The 15,351-nt window shown below is 52.3% G+C and overlaps 1 protein-coding gene across 1 annotated transcript in view; it reads left to right on the top strand.

Annotated features, from left to right (window-relative positions):
• The window catches only part of CACNA1B (calcium voltage-gated channel subunit alpha1 B), a 158,777-nt gene extending 146,056 nt beyond the window's left edge, over positions 1-12,721 (top strand). The window contains exons 39-47 of the mRNA XM_049781970.1: positions 542-650; positions 3,613-3,720; positions 3,961-4,073; positions 4,877-5,004; positions 7,433-7,568; positions 7,698-7,814; positions 8,959-9,166; positions 9,350-9,594; positions 9,827-12,721. Coding sequence (XP_049637927.1) covers positions 542-650; positions 3,613-3,720; positions 3,961-4,073; positions 4,877-5,004; positions 7,433-7,568; positions 7,698-7,814; positions 8,959-9,166; positions 9,350-9,594; positions 9,827-10,357 — 1,695 coding nt within the window. The 3' untranslated portion in view covers positions 10,358-12,721. The remainder of the gene's footprint in view (positions 1-541; positions 651-3,612; positions 3,721-3,960; positions 4,074-4,876; positions 5,005-7,432; positions 7,569-7,697; positions 7,815-8,958; positions 9,167-9,349; positions 9,595-9,826) is intronic.
• The last annotated feature ends 2,630 nt before the right edge of the window (positions 12,722-15,351 follow it).

Raw genomic sequence — 15,351 nt, 5'->3', positions numbered from 1 at the left:
CAGAATGGAAAAGGAGACTGTGATCTGATGGGGAAAGCTGCTAACCCTGGTCCTGCACCCTTGGCTCAGACACAGGCAGCCCTGAGTCGCCTCCTCTGTTCTGGAATCTTCCCACTGAGAGGAGTTGGTCTCTGGGGCATCCCTGTAGTCCAGGCAAGTGGCATCCAGAGGCCCCTGAGCCTTGCATGATGATGGGAGGAGTCATTTGTCGCTGACCAGCCTCTGTGCAGTGATGTGCTGGCTTCCCCTGACCAGGCCATGGGTTGGAATGATGGGGAGGGTCCTCCCTCCTGCTGCGGCTTGTCCAGTGAGCCCCACCCTAGGGTTCTGCTATGCACCCTGCTTCAGCTCCGCTGAAGAATCCTCAGCAGGTTCCAGGAGTGAGTGAATGCTGGCAAACTTCCTCTTTCTGACCTCGCTTGGGCCCAGGCTCGGACCCTTCACATGGCCACCAGCCTGGCCTTCTGAGGCCTCGAGCACAGTGTGGTCCCATGGCAGGAGGCTCTGCAGGCCTGACCCTGACTTATGTCCCTGTCCCTAGCGCCTGGTTCGCATGAACATGCCCATCTCCAATGAGGACATGACTGTCCACTTCACGTCCACGCTGATGGCCCTCATTAGGACTGCGCTGGAGATCAAGCTGGCTCCAGGTGAGCAAGGCAGATTCGAAGGGGAGGGCAGCAGACCAGGACATGTGGGCAGGGGTGAGGTGTGGCTGTCTGGATTTTGCTGAGGTCACATGCCAGGTTTGTGCCTCTGTTGGGTACTGACTCTTTTCCTGGCAGCCACCCTACAGATGAGCCCTGTGGAGGCCTCTTTTCAGGTTGGAGAATGGGCATGCCGAATCCACTAGCTTGTCCAAGTTGCCTAAGGCAGCAGGAGTCATAGCTGGAATGCAGATGGGAACAGCTTCACACGAGCAGAGCAAACATGCGCTGCCTTGGCTGCAGGAGGCTCAGTCTTCGCCAGGATCCGCCCTGGTTGCCTGAAAGGACTGCAGAGTCTGTGCCTGACCAACTCAGCCCAACCTTTGTGGAGAAAACCAGTCTGTAGAGAGCCTTTTCCCTATTTTCTGCATCTGTGCCCTGGTTTGACCATTGTGTCTTGACTGAGACATGGACAGTCCAGGCTCTTCTCATAGTCTTCTCAAGGGCACCATGCCCAGAGCTCTCTGTTCTCTATTTACTTAATCCTGTTAGTATGTCAACACTAGGTGCCTTCCTTCTTCAGTTCTCTCCTTGCTGCTCTCTCCATTTTCTGGTGTACTTTCCTTCACCACCATCTGCTCCTTGTGGGAGCCAGTGAATTCTACTGCCCTGGGATCCTGCTGCATCAGGCTTGCCTTGGTCCTCGTGACTTCCTCAAGACTTTTCTGCCCCTGACCTTGGTTTATGGACTCCTATCTGTTCCTTCATGGTCTTTATTCCTGGCTTCTCTTACTCCTAACCTCTGAATGTCACTCTGTGCCCTATCGTCCATGTCTTCTTCCCTCTTCCTGTGGCTTTAATGTGACTTTTTGTATGTGGACTGTTCTCTGTCCCTCCCAGAAGGCCCAGTTAGTGCCCTGAAATGCACCTGCCCACACTGGAGCCTTCTTGCCTTCTCAGTGGGACTTCCCTTCTGCAACTGCTGATACCAGGACTCTTAGAATTCCTCTTCCCTCCTTTCCTTCCACTTCCCCATCTCTCACCCATAGCTGACTCCCAACCAGGTTTTTGGACTGTCTTCAAGCTCTGTCCATAATATGGTCACTTCTGAATTCTCCCATGGCTACATCTCTCTGTTATATTATGGTCGAAGTGACCTTTCAACTGGCCCAATCCTTCTTTTGCCCTTTTCATTGCTTTCAACACACAGGTGGAACAGTGGTAAGACAAATCAAGCCAATAAAATTAATAAACCTCTTGTAGATCAATCAAGAAAAAAAAAAAAGAGAAACAACCCATCAGAGATGTCACTGTGGACCCTGTGGAGTTTAACTGGGTCATAAGGAAATTCTGTGATGAACTCTTGTGTGTTAACTTTCACAACTTAAGAGAAATGTTTCCTTGATGCAAATTGTCAAGATAAATAAACAATAGATAATCTGAAAGGTAGATAACCCAGATCATCCACTTACTTAGGAAAAAAGTTAAATTCGTAGTTAAAACCTCCCAACAATGAAAGTCCAGATCCTATGGTCACATGGGTGAAAACTAATAAACACTTAAGGGAGAATGACGATTTTATGTGCTTCTAGAAAATGAGAAAATGGGATATTTTGCAACTTATTTTATAATGTCAGTTTTACTCAAATAACACAACTAAACACAAAAGGGAAAGGAAATGACTAAATGAAGATGGCACCACACATAGAAACATTGCATTTTTGTTTGTTTGTTTGTGTGGGGGCCTGGCAAATTCTCAGGAATCACTCCTGGTAGGGATTGGGGACCAGATGGGGTGCTGGAGTCAAATCTGGATTGGCTGTGTGTAAAGCAAGGTTCCTACCCTAACACAAAAACCTTTAACACAATTTTAGCAAACTTAAATCTAGTTAAATGTGCATGTTTGTGTGTAATACAGTGAAATACAATGGATATTGTGTATATACATGATAGAATAGGATACAAGATATAGAATAAGTACCAATGCAATGAGCATAATGACTGCAGTGAATTATATAATATATAAATATAGAGTACAATGGAATATAATATGTTGATAAAATTAGAATTTATCCTAGGAATGTAAGATTGGTTCAAGTCTAAAGAGACAATACAATTTAATATACCAAAGAAGAAAATATGTAATTATGTCAATAGATGCATAAAAAGCAGGTAACAAAATTCTAGTGAGTTCATGATTTTAAAATATCAATGTGAGCTAGAAATTAAAGAATGCTTCCTCAATTTAGTAAAAAATATTTATTAAAAACAGAACCAGATAGATAATACAGCAGACAGGGCATTTACCCATGCAGCATAAATCCAAAAGAATGGTTTCTTTTAATTTGTTTCATCACCTGGAACTGGGCCTGAGTTAGTGGGCACTCACTGTCCCATTAAGAAGAGTTAGAGCTCTACATCTTCCTCCCATACATGGACACATGTGAGTGCATACATACATGGCAGCATGAAAACATGCACACATGTGAGTGCATATTCAGAGGCACCTAAGTGGTACATATGAATGGATAGCATCCCATAGACTCCTGGTTGCATATTGTGAAAACACAAATGTTTTTAGTGCAGAGGCATATGGACACATGTGTATGTTTACATGTGACCATACAGCATACATACATGTGTGCCTGCTGCATATACATGTCTCTTGCACAGCCATACTTTTCACATCTCTTCCAATACTGTCTCTACCTTTACCCTCAACCTCATCACAGGATTGAACATGTTCCTAGGATCTTTTTTTTGTTTGTTTTGGATTTTGGGCCACACTTGGTTGTTCTCAGGGGTTACTCCTGGCCTTGTGCCCAGGAATCACTCTTGAAGAACTCGGGGGACCATATGGGATGCCTGGGATAGAACCTGGGTCAGCTGCATGCAAGGCAAACGCCCTACCCGTTGTGCCCTTCCTAACATCTTTCTTCCCCTCTCTACCTGTGGCCTATCCCAGCGGGCACAAAGCAGCATCAGTGTGATGCAGAGCTGAGGAAGGAGATCGCCTCTGTGTGGGCCAATCTACCCCAGAAGACCCTGGACCTACTGGTGCCACCTCACAAACGTAAGTGGGGCAAGAGTGCCACCTTACGTCCCTCCCAAAGCCAGAGCAGGGTTTGGGGTTGTAATCCAGTCAGTGGCCTCACTGCCAGCCCGGCCTTCATGCCCACCTGCAGGGGCATCTGTGAACAGGCACCATAACTGTGGGATGACACTGACTGGGGTGGCTTCGTGTGGGTGCCACAGCCCTGGTGAGGCCGCACTGCACTCACATCTCCTCTCCTTCCCTGCTCTCTTTCTCTAGCGGATGAGATGACAGTGGGAAAGGTCTACGCAGCTCTCATGATCTTTGACTTCTACAAACAAAACAAAACCACCAGAGACCAGAGTCACCAGGCTCCTGGAGGGCTGTCCCAGGTATGAGTACCAGGAATCCTAGGAGCAGCAGATCCTGCTGACCAGCCCAGGAGCCTGGAAGCATTGGGGACCTTGCAGGCTGGGTCCTTTGCTTGCTCCACAGCCTTGGGTCCCTCACCCAAGAAAGAGTGGAGGGAAAGGAAAACGGAGATGACTTAGAGCTGTTTTTCTGGCCCTGAGAATCAGATGTCCAGCTGGCCTCTTCCTTTGAGCTGGCTGGCTGCCTGGTGCGGGGACAGCCTGAGAGAGCTGGCTTGCAGTGTGCTCAGCAAGGTCAGGAGCTGAGAGAAACTAAGAAGAGAGAGAATGGAAGGAGAATAGAGAGAGCACCGAGGAGAAAGTTCTGAAATGCATGTGGAGGTGCAGAGGCCCCTCTGCTCTGCATGTAGGCGGAAATTTAGAGCAGATGCTCAGACCACCTGCAAGTGGTTTGTAAGCCCCTGAGGGGTCAACCATCTCCCTGCAGTGAGTGTTCCTGGGACTCCATTGCAGTCTCCATGGCTGGGCAGGTCTTCTGGCCCAGCTCAGAAGTCTTGGGGTTCTGGCCAGAGCACCAGCAGCTCGACCAGCCGTTCAAATAGGTGATATGAAGCCACTTCACTTCGTGTGATGTGAGAGGAGTGTTACGTCAAGGCTCCAGACTTTTTGGCCTTTTCTGGATCCAGAAAAATCTCTCTGCTTCCAGAGGAGCTGAAAGGCCCGAGGGTCCCCAGGTCCTGGATTGGAGGTAGTTTTCTGAGTCCTACTCATGTTTGTGTCCATGTCAGCCTTCAGAGTTTTTCTGTTCCTTGTACCTGCTGCAGATGGGCCCTGTGTCCCTGTTCCACCCTCTGAAGGCGACCCTGGAGCAGACACAGCCTGCAGTGCTCCGAGGAGCCCGGGTTTTCCTGCGACAGAAGAGCTCGGCCTCTCTCAGCAATGGCGGAGCAGTGTGAGTACCTAACCAGGTGGCACAGAGGGAGAACAATTCAGCTTCTCCATCACCCACAATTTCTCCTGTTCCTTCCTGAGCTGGCAGCTTCTTGGACCCTGACCCAGACCGAGACACAAACTCTTACAGCTCACATGCCTCCAGTGGGATCCCTATGGGTATGGATGAGGCCCTGGTGCTCTGGGCTGTGGTTCAGAGTTCTCACTTCATGCTCGCCCCTCTGTGCGTGCGCCTCTTTCTTCCAAGTATGGGGCTTCTGCCCTTGGCTCTGAGTTTGAATTTCCTAAAGAGGATGCGAATCATCCATTCCTGGCTCTTGTTGCTCATCTGCCTGCCCCAGCACCTTTACCCAGGGCCCTCGGCAGTACAGACCCTGCCCAGTTGTATGGGGCCAATGTCCTCATGCTCAACCATGGCTGTCTCAGCCACCAGGTGAAGGGGCAGCTACCACCTCCAGGCTCAGAGGTGAACCCTCACACAGCTACTCAAACCCATCATCTAGGCTTTCTAAGGATCCTTGTCCCCTCACACTGGGCCTGCCCCCCCCCCATATTGTGGGGCTACAAACTTGTAGCCTCAGGAAAGGCATAGGAAACAGATCTGAAAGGACAGATCGAGAAGGACAGCTTGATGCTGGGATCCCTGAACTCACAAAGGACAAGGAAGTTGTGCACAAAGCATGGAACAGGGAAAATCTTGATCCTATGAACCAAACACTCCCATATCTCCAAAGCATTTATATTCAGCCTCCACAATGTCCCCCAAGCAGGCGTGCTCAGAATCAACCATGTCCCTCACACCCAAACACACACAGAGTAGACAGCATTACCCCCCCACCAGGCACACTCAGAATTCACCATGTCCACATATACACTCAGAATGTATAGCACTCACCACGAAGCACACATAGAATCCACCAAGCACACACACACACACACACACACACACACACACACACACACTCAGATTGTACAGAACCTCCCACCAGGCATGCTCAGATTCCACAACATCCACATACATACGCACACACATATGCCATACTCAGAATGTACAGCTTCTCCTCCAGTCATACTCAGAATCCAGCTATGTCCCCCAAGCCAGCCCAGAATGTGCTGTGTATTTTCTACACACACTCAGAATCTTCAGCATCCTCCACCACGGGTACTTGGAGAATCCATTTGTCCCCAGTCCACAAGCTCAGAAGAGACTGCACCTGCCCCAAGCATACTAAGAATCTAGCATCACATAGCTGTCACAGTCCCACTCCAAATCCACTGTTTGCCCCACCTGCCACACCCACACACAGAATCTACCTTGTGAACACAGAGCCAACTCTTCACTGGCATGAAGATTACAGGAACTCAAGGCTCCTGGGCAGGGGGACAGCATAGTTGTCTGCACTTCCAGGAGTGGGGAGTGGGTTTTTGTAAAGGATGGTTCCTATGTCCTCATGTTGTGCTGCTCCACCTCTCAGCATGAGCCTCGTATACTGTCAGGAGCGCAGGCTGGCCTTTGAGGCTCATGGGGGGCTGGGCTTTGCCTCGGCTCCCATGCCATGGGCCGCCCATTCACTGGATTGGAGAAAACCAACCAGCCCCAGTCCAGAATGGTGAAACTGGCCCCTACCTCCAGATGGACATGCCATCCCCTACCAGACACCATGCTTGGTCACTTCAGGCAAAGAGAGGGACCACCCTGGGGGCAGGCAGGGGCAGGAGCAACAGAGGCAGGAGTCTGGTTGAGGACCAGTACTTCATGGGTAGGGTTTCTGGTGCCATCCTCATTGAGGCAAGGTGTCCTGGGTAGCCATAGAGCAACATTCAAGGGCCCTGTGGAGTTATGTCCTGCCAATTGGCTACAGTTATTTGCATTGCTTTAGATACACGCGGCCAACCGGGGAGCCTGTGCACGACTCTCACAGCAGGAGTGTTGGAGCCCTATCGGAGGCTCAGAAAGGCATCTGTGGTCAGACATAGTAGGGAAGCAATCTACTGATTTGGAGGTTAACAAGAGAAGTGCCCCTGCCTCTGTGAGGAGCCAGGGTCTGTTCGAGTGAGCTTTGTTTCGGGAGACAGAACATGGTTTCTTTTTGCCACTGTGCACACATGTCGCCTAGTGCTTCTGTAGCATAGTGTAGGGGAGACCCTGTTCAGCAAGGAAGAATTGTTAGACACTTCCAGACCAGATTTCTGGGCTAAGCTTTTCTCAGATGTGAGTCGTGAGACATGAGTTGTGCAGCTTCTGCTCCAGGCAGCCCCTGCTGCCACCACGCATGCATTCACTTTGCACCCTGAGCTGCGACCTACCTTCTCTGCTTGTGCCTAGGAGGCCACTTCTCTGGCTCATCCTCTCAGAACATGGCTCCAGCAGAGGGTTCTCTCTCTCTGGGGGCTGCTAAGTCGATGGAACATTCCTTGCTTCTCCACAGACAGACCCAAGAGAGTGGCCTCAAAGAATCTGTTTCCTGGGGCACCCAGAGGACCCAGGAGGTACCCTATGAGACCAAGACACCCCTGGAGCGTGGCCACTCGACTGAGATCCCCTTGGCACAGCCAGGAAAGCCGGTAGGTTGCCCAGGGCTGAGTGGAGGAAGGGACAGGAAAGCCCTGAGTCTGCCAGGGCTGGGCCATGGTCAGGGGTGGGTGCAGTGGTCCAGGGCTGGATCAGGGCTAAGGGGGTCGCTGTCTTCACAGGCTGTGGATGTGCAGATGCAGAGCGTGACCCTTCGAGGCTCTGATGCGGAACCTCATCCAGGACTGGAAAGCCAGGGCCGGGCAGCATCTATGCCTCGCCTGGCCGCTGAGACGCAGGTGAGTGTGCTGAGACTATGGGAGGGTGGGGTGTTGGGATCTGGCTTGGGGAGATGCCTCCAGGGCTGTTACTTCACACACTGGGATCTCTGCTGAACCATTTGACACAACCCATCTGGGGCATCACAAGCTGGTCATGAGAGATGCAGTGGGTTCTTTCAACTGCTGCCCTAGGTATGCTCAGGTCCCCTACTGAGTATCCCTGTGTCTCTGTCTGGTCCTCCTCTCCTCTGCCTCTCTGTGTCCACCTTGGTCTACTCAGGGTGTTCCGTGAAGGATGATGCTGATGGAGATATTTTCCTAGGTTCTCTCCTGGATAGAGATCCTTCATCCTCAACTCTGGATGGGGTCTCAGAGGCTGAGCCCCGCTCACAGACCCAGAGTTGGATCTGTCAGCCCGTGTGACTCAGGGCTCTGCTCTCACCTTTCAGGCCAGCCTGCAGCTGGAGAGGCCCAGACTAGCCAGAAATCTCTGGGGCTACTCTGACCAATGGTTGCTCATGGCTGGGGGGCCTTCCCAAGGCAGCTCATGTGGGCTCTGTACTGCCTGTGTGACCACTGGGCCTGTTGTCATAGCTTGTCTTGTGCTTCCTGGCTTCTCTTCTCTCATTGCTCTGCCCATGAGGCCCCCCATCACACTTCATTTTATGTACCCCCTTTCATTACGGCCTATTTGCCCAGAAGGTGGGGTATAGGTTTAGCCAGTTCCTCAGTGCTATGCCTCTTTCCCTTGCTTGGCCTGTGACAAGCAGGTACCAGGTGAACTCTACCCACAGCGGTGTGATGGGGCAGAGAGTAGGGTGCACCTGGTCCCAGTTGGTCTCCTCCAGTTGGTCCCATTCTTACTCTTCCTGGCAGCCTTCTTATTCCTCAGGGTACCCATAGCTGGTGACATGGTGACAGCCCCCGTGACAGAGGCAGGAGTCTGGTTGAGGATCATTTGTCCATGGATAGGGTTTTTGGCACCATCCTCATGGTGGCACAGCTTGGCCCATCTGAGAAGATGCTTCTCTGAGGGGTGGGGCCCTGGGTCACGTTCCTTGACTTAGTTTGCCTGGCTGGAGCCCAGTGCCATGTCATGGCTATTCCTTCCTGCCCTGTGGCCTCCCCAGGCCTGCTCTCATAAGCTGTGTCCTGTCTGCAGCCAGCCCCAGATTCCAGCCCCATGAAGCGGTCCATCTCCACACTGGCGCCCCAGCGATCTCACGTGACTCACCTCTGCAACACTCCCCTGGACCGTGTTCCAGCAAGCCAGCCAGCTCCCCACCACCACCACCGCTGCCATCGCCGCAGGGACAGGAAACAGAAGTCTCTGGAGAAGGGGCCCAGCCTGTGTGCAGAAAATGATGGGGGTATGTGTACAGTGAATGGGGGAGGGAGTTGAGCCTTTGGGAGCTCTTCTGTATCTAGCTTGAGCAGGGGTGATGGATGAGTCGGGGCCTGAGACTGTCAGCACTGGATGGTCCCTGGGGACCTCCTGTTGGCATGCGAGAGGGCATGCCTGAGCTATGCTGATTTCTCCTTCTCCTGGGCAGCACCCAGCAGTGCAGTGGGTCCAGGGCCACCTCCGGGAGAGGGCTCCACAGGCTGCCGGAGGGAGCGCAGGCAGGAGCGTGGCCGGTCACAAGAGCGCAGGCAACCCTCATCATCTTCCTCGGAGAAGCAACGCTTCTATTCCTGTGATCGTTTTGGGGGCCGAGAGCCCCCACAGCCCAAGCCTTCACTCAGCAGCCACCCCACGTCTCCCACAGCCGGGCAGGAGCCAGGACCTCCCAGACAGGTGAGCTGGGCCCCGTCCTAGGGCCTGAGGCCTTGAGGCCCACCTCCCTCACTTCCCTGAAAATGCCTCCACCTGTCTCTAGTTGTGTCAAGTCTAGCCTTGGGGGCTTCCTCCTTCTTCCCTGGCCACCACCTGCCCAACCCCGTCTCCCACCACATGTGCCCCTCCCAGAACTCCCCCCCCCCCACTCTGTGCTTGTCTTGGTCTTGATTCTGACAGTGTCTCTTCATAGGGTTGTGGTTCTGTCAATGGGAGCTCTCTGTTGCCAACTTCTGGTGCTAGCACCCCAGGCCGCGGTGGGAGGAGACAGCTTCCTCAGACCCCCTTGACTCCCCGTCCCAGCATCACCTACAAGACGGCCAACTCCTCGCCTGTCCACTTCACGGGGGCTCAGAGCAGCCTTCCGGCCTTCTCTCCTGGCCGGCTCAGCCGCGGCCTTTCTGAACACAATGCCCTGCTCCAGAGAGAGCCCCTCGGCCAGCCCCTGGCACCCAGCTCTCGGATTGGCTCCGACCCTTACCTGGGGCAGCGTTTGGACAGTGAAGCAACTGCCCGCCCCCAGCCTGAGGACACTCTCACCTTTGAGGAGGCCATGGCCACTAACTCAGGCCGCTCCTCTCGGACTTCCTACGTGTCTTCCCTTACCTCGCAGTCCCACCCTCTCCGCCGCGTGCCCAACGGTTACCACTGCACCCTGGGACTCAGCTCGGGTGGGCGGGCGCGACACAGTTACCACCACCCTGACCAAGACCACTGGTGCTAGCTGCACTGCTCAGTGGCACATTCCAGTGGATGAGTTTTATCATCCGGGCTGCTCAAGGGGTGCCATGGCCAGAGCTGCAGGCCCCCGGCCCGGGCAAGAGGCCCCTCTGCTCCTCTTTGTTCTTGGCACTGGCGGAGGGGTGTGGCCTACACCCAGATGCTGCCTCCCTGAGTTGCATCTGCAGGCCCTCCCTGGGAAGCAGCTGTGTGCTGAGGAGCACGGGTGAGTCCTGGTGTGTCACAGAACCTTTCTGTGAGGTTCAAATCTTGCAGGGACAGCCTCTGTCCAGGCATGCAGCCAGAATGCCAGGGTGAGCCACAGGACGGAGCTGAAGGTGAATCGGGCTTTGGCTTTGTGCAAGGCACATCAATGTCCACATCACACACTCCCAGCCTTGCTCTGTGCACCTTAAAACAGCAAACGGAGGGGAGAAACACAGCCGCGTGTTCTTTGTCTTCTCCCAGATACTGTCCACCCCGAGGGGACCAAATCCGAAAAACACTTTTGTTGCTGGTTTAGGGTTTTAATCGCAACACCATTCCCTCTTTTGTCAATTCTGTATACTTGATCTAGGAAAACAGGAAGGATCAGTTACACCACTTCAAAGACCAAACCTGTTTCGACATCTCAACTTTCTATGGTGTGTTTTTGTGGCTTGTGTTAGGAGATGCTCTTGTGTCCATTCCAGGGGCAACCCCTGGCTCCCGCTGCTCTTGACCAAGTGCCTGACCTCCAGGCTTGCGCCAGGCTCCTGGGGGCGGTGACATGAGGCCTGTGTCACCACTGCGGGTGGATGTGTGGGGAATCATCCAAATAGCAACCCTGTAGGAAGCTGCTGTCCATGGGGTCCCCGTTGGATCACCTCCAGGAGGCCAGTTGTCATTGGAATGGGGTGCTAATTTCCCTCTTCCTCCCCAGAGGGGGGCTTCCGGAAGCAAAGTTTGCTTGTGGGGCCATTTCAGTCTGTTCACATCGATTCTCAGGGACGGGATGCCAGCCAGGCAAGCCGGGCATCGGCCCAGTCTCTAGAACTGAGGGAGCAGCAGTGGGAGGAGGGGGTGGGCAGGAGGAGCCCGTGTCCTGGTGAGGTGATGGGCACAGGAGAGCCTGCTCCAGCAGCTGCAGGGGCCTCTGGCACACGCCATCAGCAGAAAGGAAACCCACCTCCTTGGCCTTGGTGTCCAGGATTCAAGGCGGGGCTTTGCTTCCTGAGGCAAGGCAGCATTTGGACAAATGGGTTGTGGCATGTTCTCATGCCTGGGTGCAGAGGTTTCCTTGATGGGGCAAGTGTTTCCTGGCTCCATGACCCTCTGTAGAGGAGCTTAGACTGTGTGTGTGTTTGTGTGTGTGTGTGTGTGTGTGTGTGTGTATGTGTGTGCACATCTGTGTGGAGGTGTGTCGCAGGAGTGGATGCTGTCACCCCTTAGGGCTATGCAACAAAGACACGTGTCACAGAACACAGCCAGACCGCCACCAGGTGTCGGCTCAGCATGACCGTGACCAAACTTTTATAGAATCTCCTTACTGGAAGGCACAACACTCTGAAACTCCACGATGACAGAGTACTTCACTCCGTAGGTTACTCAGCTGTGCATGTGCCCTTGTGCCCCGTGCAGAAGGGCGTGTATCTCAACACTGATGTCTGTCTCTGATCCCCACCCCACCCCACCCCAGCCCGTGTTCTCTTGAATGTATTCATTCTGTGCAGAATCAATCGCAGCCGCTTCCCCGGGCCTGCCTGTTGGGTGAGAACCCAGGGCGGCACTGTCTCTTCTGGATTTTTCTAGACAATTCCTCTGGAACTGGTGATGGTGACAGGTTGGGGAGGCGATGCCATCTTGCTTTCCTGACTTTGGGTTTTATTTCTGTACTGTCTCTTCTCAGCTCTTGTTTTCCCCCTGAAATTTCATAGTGAGTTGCCAAATTTGAAGTGCATCAACCACAATTGTCTGCATCTGGAACCAGTCAAGCAGTGGCTATAGTTTGAACTAATTATGTGTGCATGTAAAATATATACATATATACATATATCCAAGTATGTGCATGAACATGTATATCTTCGTACTTTTTGATACGATGTATTCATTTGTTAATTTTTAATTATATTTGATATAAATCAAAGGTTTGTTGCAAAACTTTATATTTAAGTACAGTGTTAAAAAAAAAAAAAACAACAAAAAGGGAAGTCTCGACCATGCGACAAAAACGGGGCTGGCTTCCAAAAAAATCTGTGATTGACTAGTTTGCTGCCTGAACAACATTTATCAGCCAAACTTTGGATTCTGCTGTTGTTTCTACAATGACATTTTGTATGAAGCAAAGTCCTTGGATTAAAATAAAACTTAGCAAAAAATCAAAGCCCAACCCAAAGTGCTGCTGTGTAATGTGTGAGGGCTTGAGGAGCTCACCAGAGCTGCAGCCGCTTTGTCAGAATGTGGTGGGTATGTTTGCCAGGAGGGATGTTTGGAGGGAACAGTGGACAGTCAGGGGTGGGCAAAGTGGTAATGGGCTGAGGGTTGGGCAGCCAGGTGGTGGGATGACCCAGACAGCCTGATAGTAAATGTGACTGTGTTGGGAGGAGGTAAGGATGGGACTGGACAGAGGTGGCTTACTGGGTGGATCAATCTGAGGTTGGAGTGAAGAAAGAATTTTGGGCTAGAGTTAGATTTGGTGTCTGACATTGGGGACAGGTGGGTGACAGTGAAGGATTAGATTTAAGTCCAGGTCTCATCTGTATAATTGTTGGATTATTAACAGTGATGCTGTTCCTGAACTTGTCTGGCAGATGGGACCCCTGTAGAGCAATTGATACAGGAATTATCCTAGAGGCTGAAAGTTTTGAAGATATCACCATACCAGAGGTGAAGATGGACAGCACAGGGGCTGGAGCGATAGAACCGCAGTAGGGTGTTTATCTTGCATGTGGCCGACCCAGGATGGATGGGTTCAATTCCTGGCTTCCCATATGGTCCGCCTGAGCCTGTCAGGTGTCAAACAAACAAAAAAGATGGATAGGACCAAGACAGGTGCCATCTCCTGTGATTGATAAGTGATTTTTTTTGCCACGCCCGGTGAAGCTCAAGGATTACTCCAGAATATGTGCTCAGAAATCGCTCCTGGCTTGGGGGACCATTTGGGATGCAGGGCGGATCAAAGAACCATGATTAGTGATTTTTAATTGGGCTTGACCTCAGGCCTTCCCTCCTCCTACAGATATCTCTGCTTAATGGAGATAATCCCTATCAATAATGCTTTGCCCAGCATTTCACCTATCCCCCGACCCCCAAGCTATGTCCTTTACCCAATTCCTCTTTTGGTACACATAAGAATTGTTAGAGGGAAAAAATTGTCTCTGGTCATTTCTTTCTTTCCCAGTCAGGAGCAGTTTTCAGACAGTTTGGTGTCAGGGTAGCATCTCTGGAATCCACGAGGGTTTCCATGGCTCAGGATGCACTGCGGGCTGCCTTGCACATGAATGCCTGAGCTCCCACCTCCGCACCCAGAATAAAAGAGGGGTGGGGTGGATTCCAGAATCTTCAAGAGGCCTGGGTGTGTGTGCCTCACCCAAACTGTTGCAGGCAGGAAGGTAGGGGGCTCCTTGTGTTGTCTGATGGGAAAACATGATCTGTATCCTAAAGGAGCCCTTTAAAGGCAGCAGGGCCTTTTGAGGGACAAGACCACCTGAGGGACTGACAATGTTCTAAGCATGGCTAGAGCCCCTGGGAAGAGGCCCTGCTGCTGGAACAAGGGCTAAGCTAGAGAAGTTCCCAACAGGGACAGACGAGTCCAGAGGGAAGGCCTGTTGCCCTGCATGTGGCCAAGTCATGTTTGAGCCCTGGACCCCATAGTGTCCTCTGATTTCCTCCAGGAAGGCACCCAGAGCAGAGGTGGGAGGAGGCCTGAAGCCAGCAGGTGTGGCCCCCAAAAACCCAACCAAATGTTGGAAGCCTCAAGCTTGGGTCCTTGGTGACCACTTTACCAACAGACATTTGGATGGGAGTGAGTCCAACTGTGAATCAGCTCATGAGACCGAGGAAAAGACTCACATTGTCCCAGCTACACTGCACTGCCCTGACCCTGGGCAAATGGTCTGCACAACTTCCTAGGGATAGGGATTATTTTGGGCATGTCCCTTTCTTTCCTTTGTTCTTCCAAAGAAACTTGTCTTCCTTTCCCGAAACTGTCATCTGTGAGGGGAGGGCTAAGATGCAAAGGGGTTTTCCTGATGCCTGAGCCAGAAGACTCAGGTAGGGCATTTACCTGACTATGCGACCCACCCAGGTTGGATCCCCATCATTGAATCAGCGTGGTTTCTGAGCAGGACATTAGGTGATGCACATCAAAGCATGGCTGGGTGTGGCCCCCACCCAAGGTGGCCTCAAGCCTGGCTGTTCCAATGGCTCCTTGGGGCCAGTGAATGATTTTGACCAGTCCTGTTTTGCCCCAGAACTTGTTAGACTGAGGTGGCCCCAGAAGGAAGCGGTGGATTCTGTTTGGATCCACCCCTGACTGTGCTCAGGCCTGACTCCTAGCTCTGTGCTGAGGGATCACTCCCTCCGAGTTCCTGAGGGATCCCCAGAAGGGGAGCACATTGCCTGATGGTCTTACCCCTGCTTGCCATGAGCCACCAGGGCACCAACTATGAGGGTGTCCTGTCTCTACTGGCAACAGAACCAAGGTGATTCGCACTGACTGAAATCTGTCCATCACCTGACACACCCAGCCCACACGATGTGCGGTGCCCAATGGCCTGGTGCTCAGACACAGCCTCCTGTGGACCTGGTCCTCTGCTCCCAAGTTTCTCGATGTCTGATTGCAGCCTCCAATGGAGTGCAAGGGGAAAGGGCGGTGCCCTAGGTTTGTGGAGAAGATGCTCGCCTTGGGGGGGTGGGGAAAGATGCTCTCCTTAGACACAAGCACTTGGTGTCCATCACCATTGTTAGCATGGCCCAGGAGTGATCCCTGAGCACAGAGCCAGGAGTTAAGCCTGAGCA

The sequence above is a fragment of the Suncus etruscus genome, chromosome 10 (assembly GCF_024139225.1).
Source record: "Suncus etruscus isolate mSunEtr1 chromosome 10, mSunEtr1.pri.cur, whole genome shotgun sequence".
Classification (NCBI taxonomy): domain Eukaryota; kingdom Metazoa; phylum Chordata; class Mammalia; order Eulipotyphla; family Soricidae; genus Suncus; species Suncus etruscus.
The sequence above is the reverse complement of the archived record's forward strand: the minus strand, read 5'-3'. Positions and strand labels throughout refer to the sequence as shown.